Genomic DNA, 13173 nt, shown 5'->3' on the forward strand with positions numbered 1-13173 from the left:
GTCCTAGTGTGGCTGAAATACGTCTCTTCATTAGAAGTTTGTCTAACAGCCTAAGTATACATGGATCAACATTCAGAGTTGTCAGTCCATTTAATATCGAGGACAAATTTACCAATTTTTCAAGCATCAACAAGTCTAGGCAGCAATCACATTTTTTAGTCAATCCATTTTAAGCCAGCGACAAAGTTATAAACCTTTCTGCGGAGTGCTAATCTAACCAGCTATATAAAACATGTGAAATAATAGAGGAGACAAACCCCAATATACTATATTTAGAAAAACGGCATTTTGAGAAAGTCAGTAAATAAAATTTTTGAAAATTTTTTTATTTTATAATTAAAAAGTGTATTTCAAACAATCAATTGTTATTCCAAATAAAAACTCTAAGCCAATTCAGAAAATATTTACCTTTTTTAAATAAAAAACTAATTGAGTTTTGCAATCAACATCAATTAAATTTTTAATTGAATCAATTAAAAAATTAATTGAAATTTGCTAATGAAATTAATTATTTTTTTAATCAAGAATTTTTTCTATGCCCAATTAAAACTGTAATTGATACTATCATTTTCGTGATTGAAGACATTTCAATTTAAAAATTAATTGGATCAATTAATTTCGTGATTGAATCAGATTTTTTTTTGTGTACACATCACAATTCCTACGCATCAAACAACAACTCTACGACCAATGACAGATGAAGGCTTCTACGATCATTGATCCAGTAAAAGTATGTAAGTACTAGAGCTCCACCGAAGCGGGTTTCGGCAAAAAAAAGCAATAATCGGCCGAAGCCGAACCCGATTATTTTCCTCAAATTTGTAATTAAAGAAATTTGGTGTGTTTTAGTTCAATATTAGCACATTTATTCAACAAAGGCATAAAAACAACAATAAAAGGTAATTCAGTCCATGTCTTATAATATTCTTTTAGAACTAACAGGCTTTATAGTATTCAAACTTTGTTTGATATTATAATGACTGTTTAGAGTTCTAACCATGCACTATCTGTGATATGTGTATTTGGGGTAGATAGGGTTTATGTCAGACAATTAAAATAAAAATAAAAACGCATTACATATGCAGCGGTGGCTGATAACGCACTAATGTGCTGCACATGTGTGGCCATAGAATCTTATCTAAGGAGTAACAGATACAAGATAGTGTTGTATAAGTATTTGCTTATCTTTACTTTTTAAGAATATTTAGATTGTAGCTAGTTTATGATTTAGTATATAAGGATGAATATTTTTTTGAATAAATTAGTGACTTACAACCACTCAATCGTGTAAGAAGTTATTTTTATTTCTTTACAATGACAAAAAAAAATTTTATATTTTTTACGTTTTATATGTACTGTATGTTTTGACTGAGGCAAATTCAACATGAAATAAATTATTCGAAAAGCATAGGCTTTGGTTAATCGGCCTCTTGACGCTGAAGGCCGATTCGTGGCCGATTACCTCACAATTCATTCATAAAACGTTTCATTAATGATGAAAAAACAAACAAACTACATTTACTACGTAGTAATATTTCAAACATAACTTAAAGTGTTATACTCAGTCACAAAGACCCAGCAAAAAGAGCGTCACAAAAAAAGGAGTGAAAATGTTCTTTGTGGATCCGGAAGTGGTGCTTAAAAGTTGTTACACTGTGTGGACGTGTTTTCAAGCTGCTCCAATTAAAATTCATTGTGAATATCCCGCTTAATTGGTACTAAAACCTGTGTATCGCTTGGTCCATTTGTACCGATAAATTAAACAGGGAGACAAAATATTATTGGTGTAATGTTGAACTGAAGTTCAGTGGTGGTGGGAAACGAACCTCCAAACCGACTTATTGGCTAGCGATATCGCTAACTTGGTTCTCTCATATAACATAACTGGACATTTCTTTGAAATAATTTATAAACACATTAGTGTTGATTACAGAGGACAACATACTGGACACTTGGTTGGCGATGGCTATGGAGGTAAGACCAAATTTCAGTTGAAGCCGTGTAAACCTCAGCCTCAAAATTAACTATACCTCTGAAGAAGGATCACCTTCATCTGCGAAATGTAATCTTCAAACTCCTCCTCCCTTTGCCGGCGAAGTATAATTTTCGTCAGACAAACTCCTTCCCTGCGTCTGCGAAGTATAACCTTAGTCAGACAAACTCCTTCCTCCGCGTCTGCGAAGCATGACCCTCACCAGTCATCCTGCATTCCCGTGCACGATCTACCCTCCTTGTCTCCAATAGTAGAAGTCGTAACCACGAGACCCTTCGATCCCCTGTCAGCCTTGTGGAGAGTGACTACGTGCGTGTGGAGAACTGAACTGTTAATTGTATTCACCATTAATTGTGAGATTGTATAAATAACGTGTGACAATAAATAATTGTAATTGTAAGAAAATAATAATTACTGTTTCTCTCTCTGGAAGTCTATGAAAAATACATGTTTTATAACGACCCTGGAACCCGATTAGTATATCCTGGCTTGTAGGGTGTGTTTGTAATATTACGTGATATTTGATAATCAGTAGTTTTCTTTCTTTTACGCAAAGTTTTAAATACGAAAATTTAATAGTTAATTCAATTCAATTTAATAGTTAATTCACTTCACGCTCCTGCTCAATATCTCTTTCATCTGCCGTTATACCACCATCTTGTTCGCCAACTGTTGCTTCTTGCTGAGCATTCGCCCAGGTTGTTTGGTGTATTCATTTCATTTTCTGCACTGTGGATATGGGGACGGTCAGTATGCAAATCAATGTGTCTCTTATAGTACTTCCCTTGGAAGAGAATCTCGAAGTGGATATCTCTCAAACACCTGGTCACCTTACCTTTAAGCCATTTACTATAGCGTGGATTTCCGGAGAGGAAGTAAACAATTTTGCCAGTATCCAGTTCTCTATATCTACAGTTGTTTCTCAGGTATTGCTTGGACGTTACATTGCTTCCAATTTCTTCTGGTCGAACTAGATCAAGTTGTCGACCCAAAAACAGCTGGGCCGGAGAATGATCTGTGGTTGCATGCGGTGCGATCCTATATTGCCTGAGAAATTCGTTCAAGTTTTCTCTTAAATTTTCTCTCGTCGTACACATAGCCTTTAACGCATTTTTCACCGTCTGAACGTTTCGTTCTGCTTGTCCGTTCGTTGCTGGATGGTAAGGAGCGGTGTATTTCCTATATTTCACACCTACCCTTTCTAAATAATTGTTTAACTCGGTCGAAGTAAAATTAGTTCCATTACCGGAGACTATCATTAATGACACACCGTATGTTGCAAATACTTATCGCCGCCGTAATCGATTTAGTAATTTTCACCTACAACCATTTAGAAAAGGCATTGCTAATAATGAGAAGCCTCATTCCTTCGAATGGTCCCGCGTAATCTATATGAACTCGCTCCCAAGCAGCCTTTGGATACTCCCAATGATGGTCCTTGCACTTCGTTGAGACATTGGCATTCTTTGCTCGGCGATCATTACCCTTTTACCGCATCCTCAATGTCCCTGTCGATTCCCGGCCAGTAGACGAAAGATCGAGCGATACCTTTCATCTTAACGACTCCTAAGTGAGCTGCATGCAATTCCCTTATGATATCACCACGAAATCTAGGTGGAATTACAATGCGATGTTCGAATGTTATACATCCTGATAACTTGTAGTTAATTTCTGGGGACTTGTAACTCGCTTTCGCCAAACATTTGCCACTTTTCAGCAACTGCAACACTCTACCAAGGTGTGGATCCTTTCTCGTTTCCTGTGCAATCCTTCCGCCGTTACGGGTAATTGGTTTATTTGTCGAATTATAAAACTGTCGTATTCGTCAAGATCGTTCCAAATAGCCTCGTCTGCACCGATCTTGTTTAACCTTGTTGAGGGCGTTATACGAGACAAATAATCGGCATTAATGTTCTCCTACGATGTCTTGTGCACCACATTAAAATCTAATGTAGAAAGAAAATCCGCGTAATTCACCATCCGGGGTATACACAATCTGGGCAACGTCTTACTTGTTGCAGAATTTGTACGAGTGGTTTGTGGTCTGTTACCAAAGTCCAATGCACACTATAGCCAATGCTTCTTTATCAATTTGTGAGTACTTCTGCTCCGTTGTGTTCATAGTATTACTTGCATATGCTATCGGCCGCTCCTGGCCATTAGGAAGTCTATGGGATAGAACAGCCCATGCAATCCACTCGCGGCCGCATAATGTATCCAAATCCCCATCAACTACGTATAAATTCAGCCTACGGGTACTTCGACCTAGAGAAACATTTACTGTGGTCCGCCCTATACATGCAATCTTGTGACCAGTATAGCTTGAAAATCGCCGATCAGACTTTTTCAACACAGGTGTCCTTTTTATTTTACGCAGATTTTTCAAGCTAATAATGCTGCAGGGGGCTCCTGTATCTAACTCTATTTCAACCCTTTGGCCATCGATACTCACTGTTATTAATTTTCTATCGAATACCCCATTTGTCGTAACAGTGGCAATCTGAAACAAATGCTTCTTCACCCACCGACTCTGATATCTGCCTTGTGCTGCTCTTACACATTTTACTTATATGGCCCACTTTGCCACAAGTAATGCACTTTTCATTTCTAAATTTACAATCCTTTCGTGTATGTTGCCCGCCGCATCCATAACAACTAGTTTCGGCAGTTGAATTCGACTTATGCGTTACTTGCTTCTTTGTCTTGACCGGAATGAAACCTAGTTTGAATGTAGGTTCTGTTATGCTATTATCGCTCGTATTCACCATACCGGTTGATACTAGTGTTAGCTCCTTGGAAGAAGCAATTTCGTATGCCTCAGCAAAGCTCTTTGGTTGTTTGGTAAACACCTCATCACAAACAATGCGTGATTCCATTCCAAAAATTAATTGCTCTATTAGCATTCTATGCAAAACACTCCCTATTTGCATGATGCTGCAGCTTTTTTGAGGCGCAATGAAAGTTTTGCCAACGATTCTCCCACGTCTTGGCGTATCTGCTGAAATTTTAAACTCTTTGCATTTATATTTCTCTTACCGTCATAGTGATTTATTAAAGTTGATTTAATCTCTTCATAGCTTAGCTCCTCGGGCTTCTTGGGGCTGACCAGAATCTTGAGAGCTGAGTTCAGTTCTGCACCCATGTGCACGCGTGCATAGTTGTGGTAATCCTCCTCACTGATTTTTCTTAATTCCAAAGCTCAGTCAAATCTAACGAAATAATCTTCCACTGACAACCCATCTGTGCACCTGTATTCACCCATAGTAAAGGAAGTGACCTTACTGAGTTTGTGGATTATGTTGCCACCGATTGTGGACGTGATTCTTGTACAGCATCTGTCACCGCTGTACGTATTGCTTGAGCTAACGTATTAAAAACTGTATTTAATTGTTCCTCGTTCATTTTGGTCACTTGTGACAACACTTTTAAACACGCAAATTTAATAGGTAATTCAATTTATTTCTAATAGATCAAAATCTTAGTTCAGAGTTGCCATATGGCACTTTCAATAATGTGACATTGATTCAGAGTTCTGCATACATAACACAAAGAATCGGGAGACTTATTTATTATGGAAAACCATTGGCTCTTCCAATTTATTGATCTTACAATTAGCAAGGCATAATTATTCAGTTCCAAATATTCAGATGCCGTGGTAACAAAAGCACTCACCAAACTAACGCCGTAGGTATATTGAAACAGAGAGAACGGCTGATGCAGCAATATAAAGTGATGACTGATAAAGAGCAGATTGATGTGACGAAAAATAATAGCACAAAACAGCAACAACTCTCTTTTCGTATGATGGTATTATTATAACCTAGAAGGCATTGCAAAACAATAACAAAAACACTGCTATCAGGCATCAAAACATGTTGATGCACCAAATAGATAAAATCTTTTGAGACTGTTCCCACAATCGTAATCGCAATAAAATTCCGATATATTTAATAATTCCTTCGACCATCGCAAATCGCAAAAGTTTTCCGATTTCAAATCGATTAAACATCTCTCTGAGAATTCAAATTAAATAAATGATTTTTTCTAGAAATCGTAAAACTTACTTATTTAAATCTTGAAATAATGTACTTGTAAATTAATCGTCGCATTTTATTGGAAACAGTCTACTAAATGCTAGTTTTGCGATTCGCATATTGTGTCCCAAACATTACCATTTTATTTAGAGAGATAGAGTATGAAACTCTATACTACACTGAGAGACATGACGTAACACGTTTTGGATTTGAAATCTTTCCATTTTTAATTCCATATTTACGATACAAATCGCAAAGTTTTGTGAAAATGGGAACAGGCTCGTATGTTTTGCGCAAGAAGCTACACAGGGCCGCAAAATTTGAAGGAAGAACCAGGCTTGAGGTCATGATAAATGAAAAATTCTGTTGTAATTGTTTTTCATTGTTTTATTATTGAAATATTGCTATTTTTAACGTATCAAAATATATATCAAATATATTGAAAAATCTTACGAATGACTCAAAGTACAATATAAAAGATGGAATAGAATTTAAGGAACGAATAAACAAGCAAAGAATAAAGGACAACGAGTTACTAATCTCATTTGATGTGGTATTCCTCTTTCCCAGTGTACCTATAAATCTAGCGATAAAGACGATTAAAGAAAAATGGACTATAATACAAGAATTTATCAAAATACCAATGGATTTGTTTTTAGAAATAGTGACCCTATGCATAAAGGATTCCAGATATTTCACATATGACGATAAGATATTTGAACAAACCGAAGGAATGCCGATGGGATCTCCTATATCTCCCATAATCGCGGATATTATAATGGAGAAATTATTGGACGACTCGATGAACAAACTCTCAAAAAAACCAAGATTTATGACTAAATATGTTGACATATTTTGCATCATAACATAGATAAAGATAAAGTTAGCAACACATTGACGACACTTAACGCCTTTAATCGACAACTTCAATTCACAATGGAATGTGAAACCGAAGGAAAATTACCTTATCTTCAAAGACATAAGAATCAATTAATGTTGGATTGGTATCAAAAGAAAACAGCATCAGGGAGATTAATAAATTTTCACTTTAATCATCCTCAGCGTATTAAGATCAACACTGCCACCAATTTTATTAATAGGGGTTTAAACATAAGCGACGTAAGATATCACAAGACTAACGAGAAGAAAATACGATGGATACTACAACAAAATGACTTCCCCAATGACACAATCAATGATCTCATAAAATACGTGAAAAATAAAGGGAACAAGGATAACAACAAACAAGAAGCCACATCCATGGCTTTCAAAAAGGCGACATATGTACCGGGGTTTTCCGAAAGATTTGAAAAATCAAATATTTACAAAAAGGATAAATACAAATTAGCGCTAAAGTGTAACAGGACGATAAATGTCCTATTTAGCAAAACAAAAACCAAGATAAAAATGGAAGACAAATCGAATGTGGTATACAAAATAAAATGCGATGGGAACGAAACCAATCCATGTCCAATGTCTTATGTTGGCACTACTAGGTCCAAATTAAAAACTAGACTTTCTGCCCACAAGTCCGACCAAAAGATGAAAGACAAGCCCCTAGAACTAAAAAACGGCCCTTGCAGCTCATTGCCGACTACAGGACACATACCAAATTTCAAGAATGTTGAAATACTGACGATGGAAGAGAATACTAAGAGAAGATACACATTGGAGATGTTACATATAATAAATATTCGCACTGACGAACGTATGAATTACAAAACCGACACAGACCACTCTGCACAGATTTATTGAAATCGAAATCTTATACAAAGACACAAACATAAGTAAGATAATTACAAAACCGACACAGACCACTCTGCACAGATTTATAGAAATCGAAATCTTATACAAAGACACAAATATAAGTAAGATAGGTTTAGTTAGATATGAGTTTTGCAAGGAGAAAGTCTATTACTTTGTAAAATGTAAATATAGAATCATTGTTATATTTTTGTTAATAACCATTGTGATAGTAAATATTGTTAAATGTTTAAATTATGATATTTTATAGATAATATCTTGCTGAAGATGATCACCGAAGGTGTATCGAAATATCCGAAATAGCAATATTTCAATAATAAAACTGAAAAACAATTACAACAGCATTTTTCATTTATCATGACCTCAAGCCAAACGAAAAAATCCCAATAATTATAAAATTCCAAAGGTCAACTAAGAAAACTAAACATAATTTAATATTATTATTTTTTTTTTCTTACGAATAAATATACTTTCAATCTATACATACCTTCGGAATCCTTTCTTTGTTGTGTTGGTGGACTTACAGCGCTACCTTCGCCCACGTTTTTATTTGCATTAGAGGAAGATTGTTGAATATATTTGTCAGGAGATATGGATATTTCAATGTTCGGTAATTTTGATTTAGTTGTTCTAACCGCATCATCAGGATAATTCTGTGATTGTCATTTCACCAACTCGACTGATAAGAATTTTTTTAACCTTTCGAAGTATTGAGGATGTAGTTCGACATCATTATGACCAGCACCCTTATAAAAACAGGAGGGAATGAAAATCATTTTAATATGTTGCGTAGCGATTTATATAGAAAATGTTTCTTTTACAACTACAAAAAAAATATAAAAATAATGTATTTTACTCATAGGTGAAAGGAAAAAGAAAAATTGTTCCCCTAAATACAATAAAAATGTAGTTAAACTTATAATTTAAGTTCTTAAATTTATGTTTAGTTTAATTCCTGAGCACCTTTATTATTAGTCGTTTACTCGATTTAAATAAAAACAAACGCACTACCCAGCAGTGATACCGTTCCTCCGACCTTTGAAGGGGGATCACAAAATAATAATTCTACGTACTACGGTAATAATCTGTTAGGAAATATCCCGCCGAATACAGGACCTAGACAGCCGACAACTGGTCATATGTTAATAATATACATTGTTCGCAACCAACTTTCGATCAAAGGAATTGAAATAACCGAAATGGTTTTGGAAACTTTAATGCGAATGTCAATGGGCATCCAGGAACTTTACGTTCCGAGCAATCCCATGAATATCCAATACATAACACCCAACCACGTTTTAACCCGAACCAACGATTTGAGAATCTGGCTTGTCCTGTCGACCCCAACATGTTTCATTCGCCGAACGGCGAATGTAAATGCTTCCCCAAATATTAGTGAGAATTATCACAATTATGATTGGTTAAGTCAACGAGCAATTCTTGCCGCAAAGAATAGTGATGTACACGCCCTGCATTTCACCATTCAATCAAAAATTGCTGGCGATTTGGTAACATAAAATTCCATAACAAATCCCGATGACGTGGTAAATTATCCAACGGAGTTTTTGAACGGATAATTTGCGGACACGAATAACGCTTCGATTCAGTAATTACTCTGGATTCACTTTCATTTACTTAGAGAAGTTCAACTAAATAACACTTCAATTTTGTATTCGAAAGAAATTCATTCTTGTTGTGAATTGAAATAAAAACGGCGTAGAATTTTCTAGGAAGATATATTTAGAGAAATGTGGTATGTGACGGGACCGAAAAGACTATGAATGCCGAGGATTTCATCTTCAGAGTAGAGAGAATGCGTGAGGATTATAGGCTGAAGTATTGAAGGGATTTGTTCATTTGTTATCTGGTGTCGCTCTTGATTGGTATTTGATGCAAAAGAAAATCCAATCGTTTAGTTCGTGGCAGGAGTTTAAAGAAGCCTTACAGAACCGTTTTAAAAGATTTGAGAGCGATAATGAAATACAGCGCAAGATAATGGACAGGCGCCAGCCTCAATTAGTTTTTCCTATTCGAAAAAAAACCGAGACATTTACATAGGGAATATCTCATAAATAACCAGAAACAGGCATATTCCGATCGTAAGGCGCAAATAGGGCGAGTACATAAGCTAGGTTACGAGCAGGAAATCGATTTACATCGTATCAATTTCTGCTAATATATTTCATTTCGTCGATGGTGGGTCAGCTGAAGTTGCGGTGCAATATACAGGGAACACGACAGTTAAAGAGACGAACAATGACAAGCTTTTTTCATTCTAATAATGCTATCGTTAATATGTTCAAAACAGCATTGGAACGAAAGCCATCGGATACGCACAAATTTGTCATAAGAACGAATTGTACCCCAACATGTGCGAAGATTCAATGCACCCACCGTTAATGATGCTGCAATTATTGTTGGCGATCCAACTATATCACGAGACATTGTCGTTCAGCGAAGAAGCAATATCATGCATCGTGTAAATGAGACACATCGTTTGTACGATGCGTTACAAAAACCAATCACAGGTACAATATTCATACACTAATTATTGCTATTATTGGTTTCCATTAACAATTCATTTAATTTTGCATTTTCAACGAATAAAAATCTTTGCGCAATGAATTACTATGCGTATCATATGATGATTCGTATATATGAGGAGAATGTCATTCTGAAGTGTCATCGGCTATTCCAGCAATTCGCTGTCGATACTTATGTAAAAGTCGGGGCCGAACGTTTAGCGTTCATCCGATTCAATCATGCAAAGCTACGATCTGAGACTATATATGCTATTCATATGCTTGACTATTGCAAACAAGCTACTGATCGAATAGGTATGATTGCGCCAAATCGATCGATGCATGATACATTCAACCAAGAATTAAATCGAGAGCTGCAATACAATGTTGATACATTGGAAGAATTAGTTCGAAATAATTTGCCGTTGCTGATTGAACAGCAAAAACAAGCATACGAAACATTAATGCTAGCGGTGGACAATAATACTGGTGGTCTATTCTTCCTGGACGCACCTGGAGGAACAGTGAAAACATTTATCATTTCATTGATTTTGGCCATTATTCGATCAAGATGTGGCGTTAGCATCATCTGGAATTGCGGCGACTCTTCTAGACGGCAGTCGTATTGCACATTCTGCGCTTAAGTTGCCAGTCACTTTAAATACAACTGATACTCCAACATGCAATATTTCCCGATCCAGTGCAATGGGAAAATTGTTGATGCAATGTAAGCTCATTGTTTGGGATGAGTGCACAATGGCATATAAGAAATCACAGCGGTTTGATAATATTGTTGACAGGCGATGCCAGTAATTCCCCGTGGAACGCATAATTTTATGACTTTTTTTACTGATTTAGTTTTCACTTTAGTGAAAATTAGCGGCTAAACTCCAACTTAATACTCACCTTAAAGGTGGGTATTAAGTTCGAGTTTAGCCGCTAAAAACGTCATTTTTTTCACGATTACTTTTCTTTAATAATCCATTTTAAGGAATACAAACTTTGTGAAAATTTGCTCTGGGCTATTCCCCATCATGTTATAATAATATTTGCAACAAATACGTATAATTTCATGCATTTTTCTTACAGATTTAGTTTTCACTTCAGATAAATTCAAAACTCGAACTGGTATAAGTCCCTCTTCATTTGTTGTTACCAGGGCATTTGCTATCAAGATGTTGTTTTTATTTTCTGCTGGTTCAACAACCCACAATTTGCCGACTTCACAATCTGCATTCATAGAAACCCATATAATTGTTTCGGCATTTGGTGGTATTGACTCTGGCTGGCTCATTGTCAAACATCTGACAGGTGTATTCCCACGTTTACCGGTATTTCAATATCGCACCAGGTCATTACACGACGCTTCATATCCAAGTTGAGACCAAAAGCAATCATAAAATCCGCTCCAATTATAACTTCGTCCACTATATCGGCCACAATGAATTCATAATTAACGGATTTGTTTGCAATGGTTAACTTTACAGGAACCTTTCCATATACAGTTGCGGGTTCACCTGTAGTCGTGCGTAGTGTGACTCCAATTAGTGGTGTAACTTTTCCTCTTACTAAATCGGATCTAATGATAGATTTCGATGCACCAGTATCCAACGTCAAAGTTCGCTTGTATCCATTAATACCACCCACAATAGTCAAATTGTTATTTTTCTGTTGAACTATTGCTATAGAGATTGTGGGGCCATCACATGTGGGAGCCAACTCTTGCCCTGCTGAACTAGCTCGATTTAGTTTAAATGTGAATCACTGGCCTGTGGGTTCACCCACATATGGCTATTGTTTGGTGGTGAAGGTGATTTCGATCTTGATCGCTTACGACGTGCTTTACATTCACGAGCAACATGTCCAGGCTTATCACAGTTATAGCACTTTATTCTGGATTTAGTTGTCTCCTGCTTTATTTCTTGCATTGCCTGCTTAATGGCTTCTTTCACTGAGTCAATCACGGGAATGCTTCGTATCACATCAGCGGCATTGCCCTTTAATGCCAATAGAAGTTCAATTGCTTTGCCATTGTCGTTCCATAAATTTCTAGAAGCAACCATTTCGAACTGGAATTTGAATACATCAAATGAAGTTGAGCCATCGAAAACAGGTTTGGTTTTCGAGCCCTCGATAACGCGCACTGGTCCACCTTTAATTTCCAGCTCTGACATTTTTCTTTCAATGTGTGGAAATTTCTCATCATGAACCACAATTTTTTATCCACGGAAAGGACTTTCTTATCTAATTCCACAATTTGACTCTCTATTTGGTCCACACGCATCTCCATACCTTCAGAAATTTGTTGTAGTTTCTCATGGAGAATTCTAGAATTTTCGTCCAATTTTCTAGAGTTTGCTTCCATTTTTAGGGCGTTTTCTTCCAGCAATTTTCTAGAATTTACTTCCATTTTTAGAGAATTTGCTTCCAGTTTTCTAGAATTCTCTTCCATCATTTTGCTCAAAACATTGAGCATTGAGGTGTAATCCACAACACATGAAGCCACAGATGGATTTTCTACACTGCTGGTATTGACGAGTATTGATTCGTCAATGTCCTCCTTATAATCAAACTCATGTGTCTCGATATCCATTTTGCGCCGTTCGAACTCTTCCAGTAGACGCTTTTGAAGCTGAGCTTTGTTTCCTGTAGTCGGCTGCTCCAGTTTGCTCAATTCCTTTTTTTAAGTCTTCCACTCGAAGCTCATTAAACTTCATTGTAGATTTCTTTTCGTTATTTCACTTCCGACACCAATTGTTACGTTTTTATATTGAGGCGTATTTAATTACCCGATAATTCAAACACAGTTCTTTTCAGATAACGACAATCTACAATTTATTTCTTTAACTGATTGGTTTCA

General features: G+C 36.3%; 2 protein-coding genes across 4 annotated transcripts in view; both read right to left on the reverse strand.

Moving 5' to 3' along the window:
• The window catches only part of LOC142221352 (alpha/beta hydrolase domain-containing protein 17B), a 72862-nt gene that overhangs the window by 11488 nt on the left and 48201 nt on the right, over positions 1 to 13173 (reverse strand). For 2 of the 3 annotated variants that reach the window (XM_075291063.1, XM_075291064.1), the window contains exon 5: positions 8279 to 8537. In XM_075291063.1, coding sequence (XP_075147178.1) covers positions 8454 to 8537 — 84 coding nt within the window. In that variant the 3' untranslated portion in view covers positions 8279 to 8453. Of the gene's footprint in view, positions 1 to 8278; positions 8615 to 13173 lie in introns of those variants that run through there. The other variant, XM_075291065.1, reaches the window with a different exon arrangement.
• Positions 4459 to 5135, reverse strand: LOC142227394 (uncharacterized). Its single transcript, XM_075297929.1, has 2 exons — positions 5030 to 5135; positions 4459 to 4988 (listed from the first exon to the last, which is right to left on the reverse strand). Exons 1-2 carry the CDS (start codon positions 5133 to 5135, stop codon positions 4459 to 4461), a joined length of 636 nt encoding a protein of 211 aa, XP_075154044.1.

Source organism: Haematobia irritans, chromosome 1 (assembly GCF_050003625.1).
Source record: "Haematobia irritans isolate KBUSLIRL chromosome 1, ASM5000362v1, whole genome shotgun sequence".
Lineage (NCBI taxonomy): Eukaryota > Metazoa > Arthropoda > Insecta > Diptera > Muscidae > Haematobia > Haematobia irritans.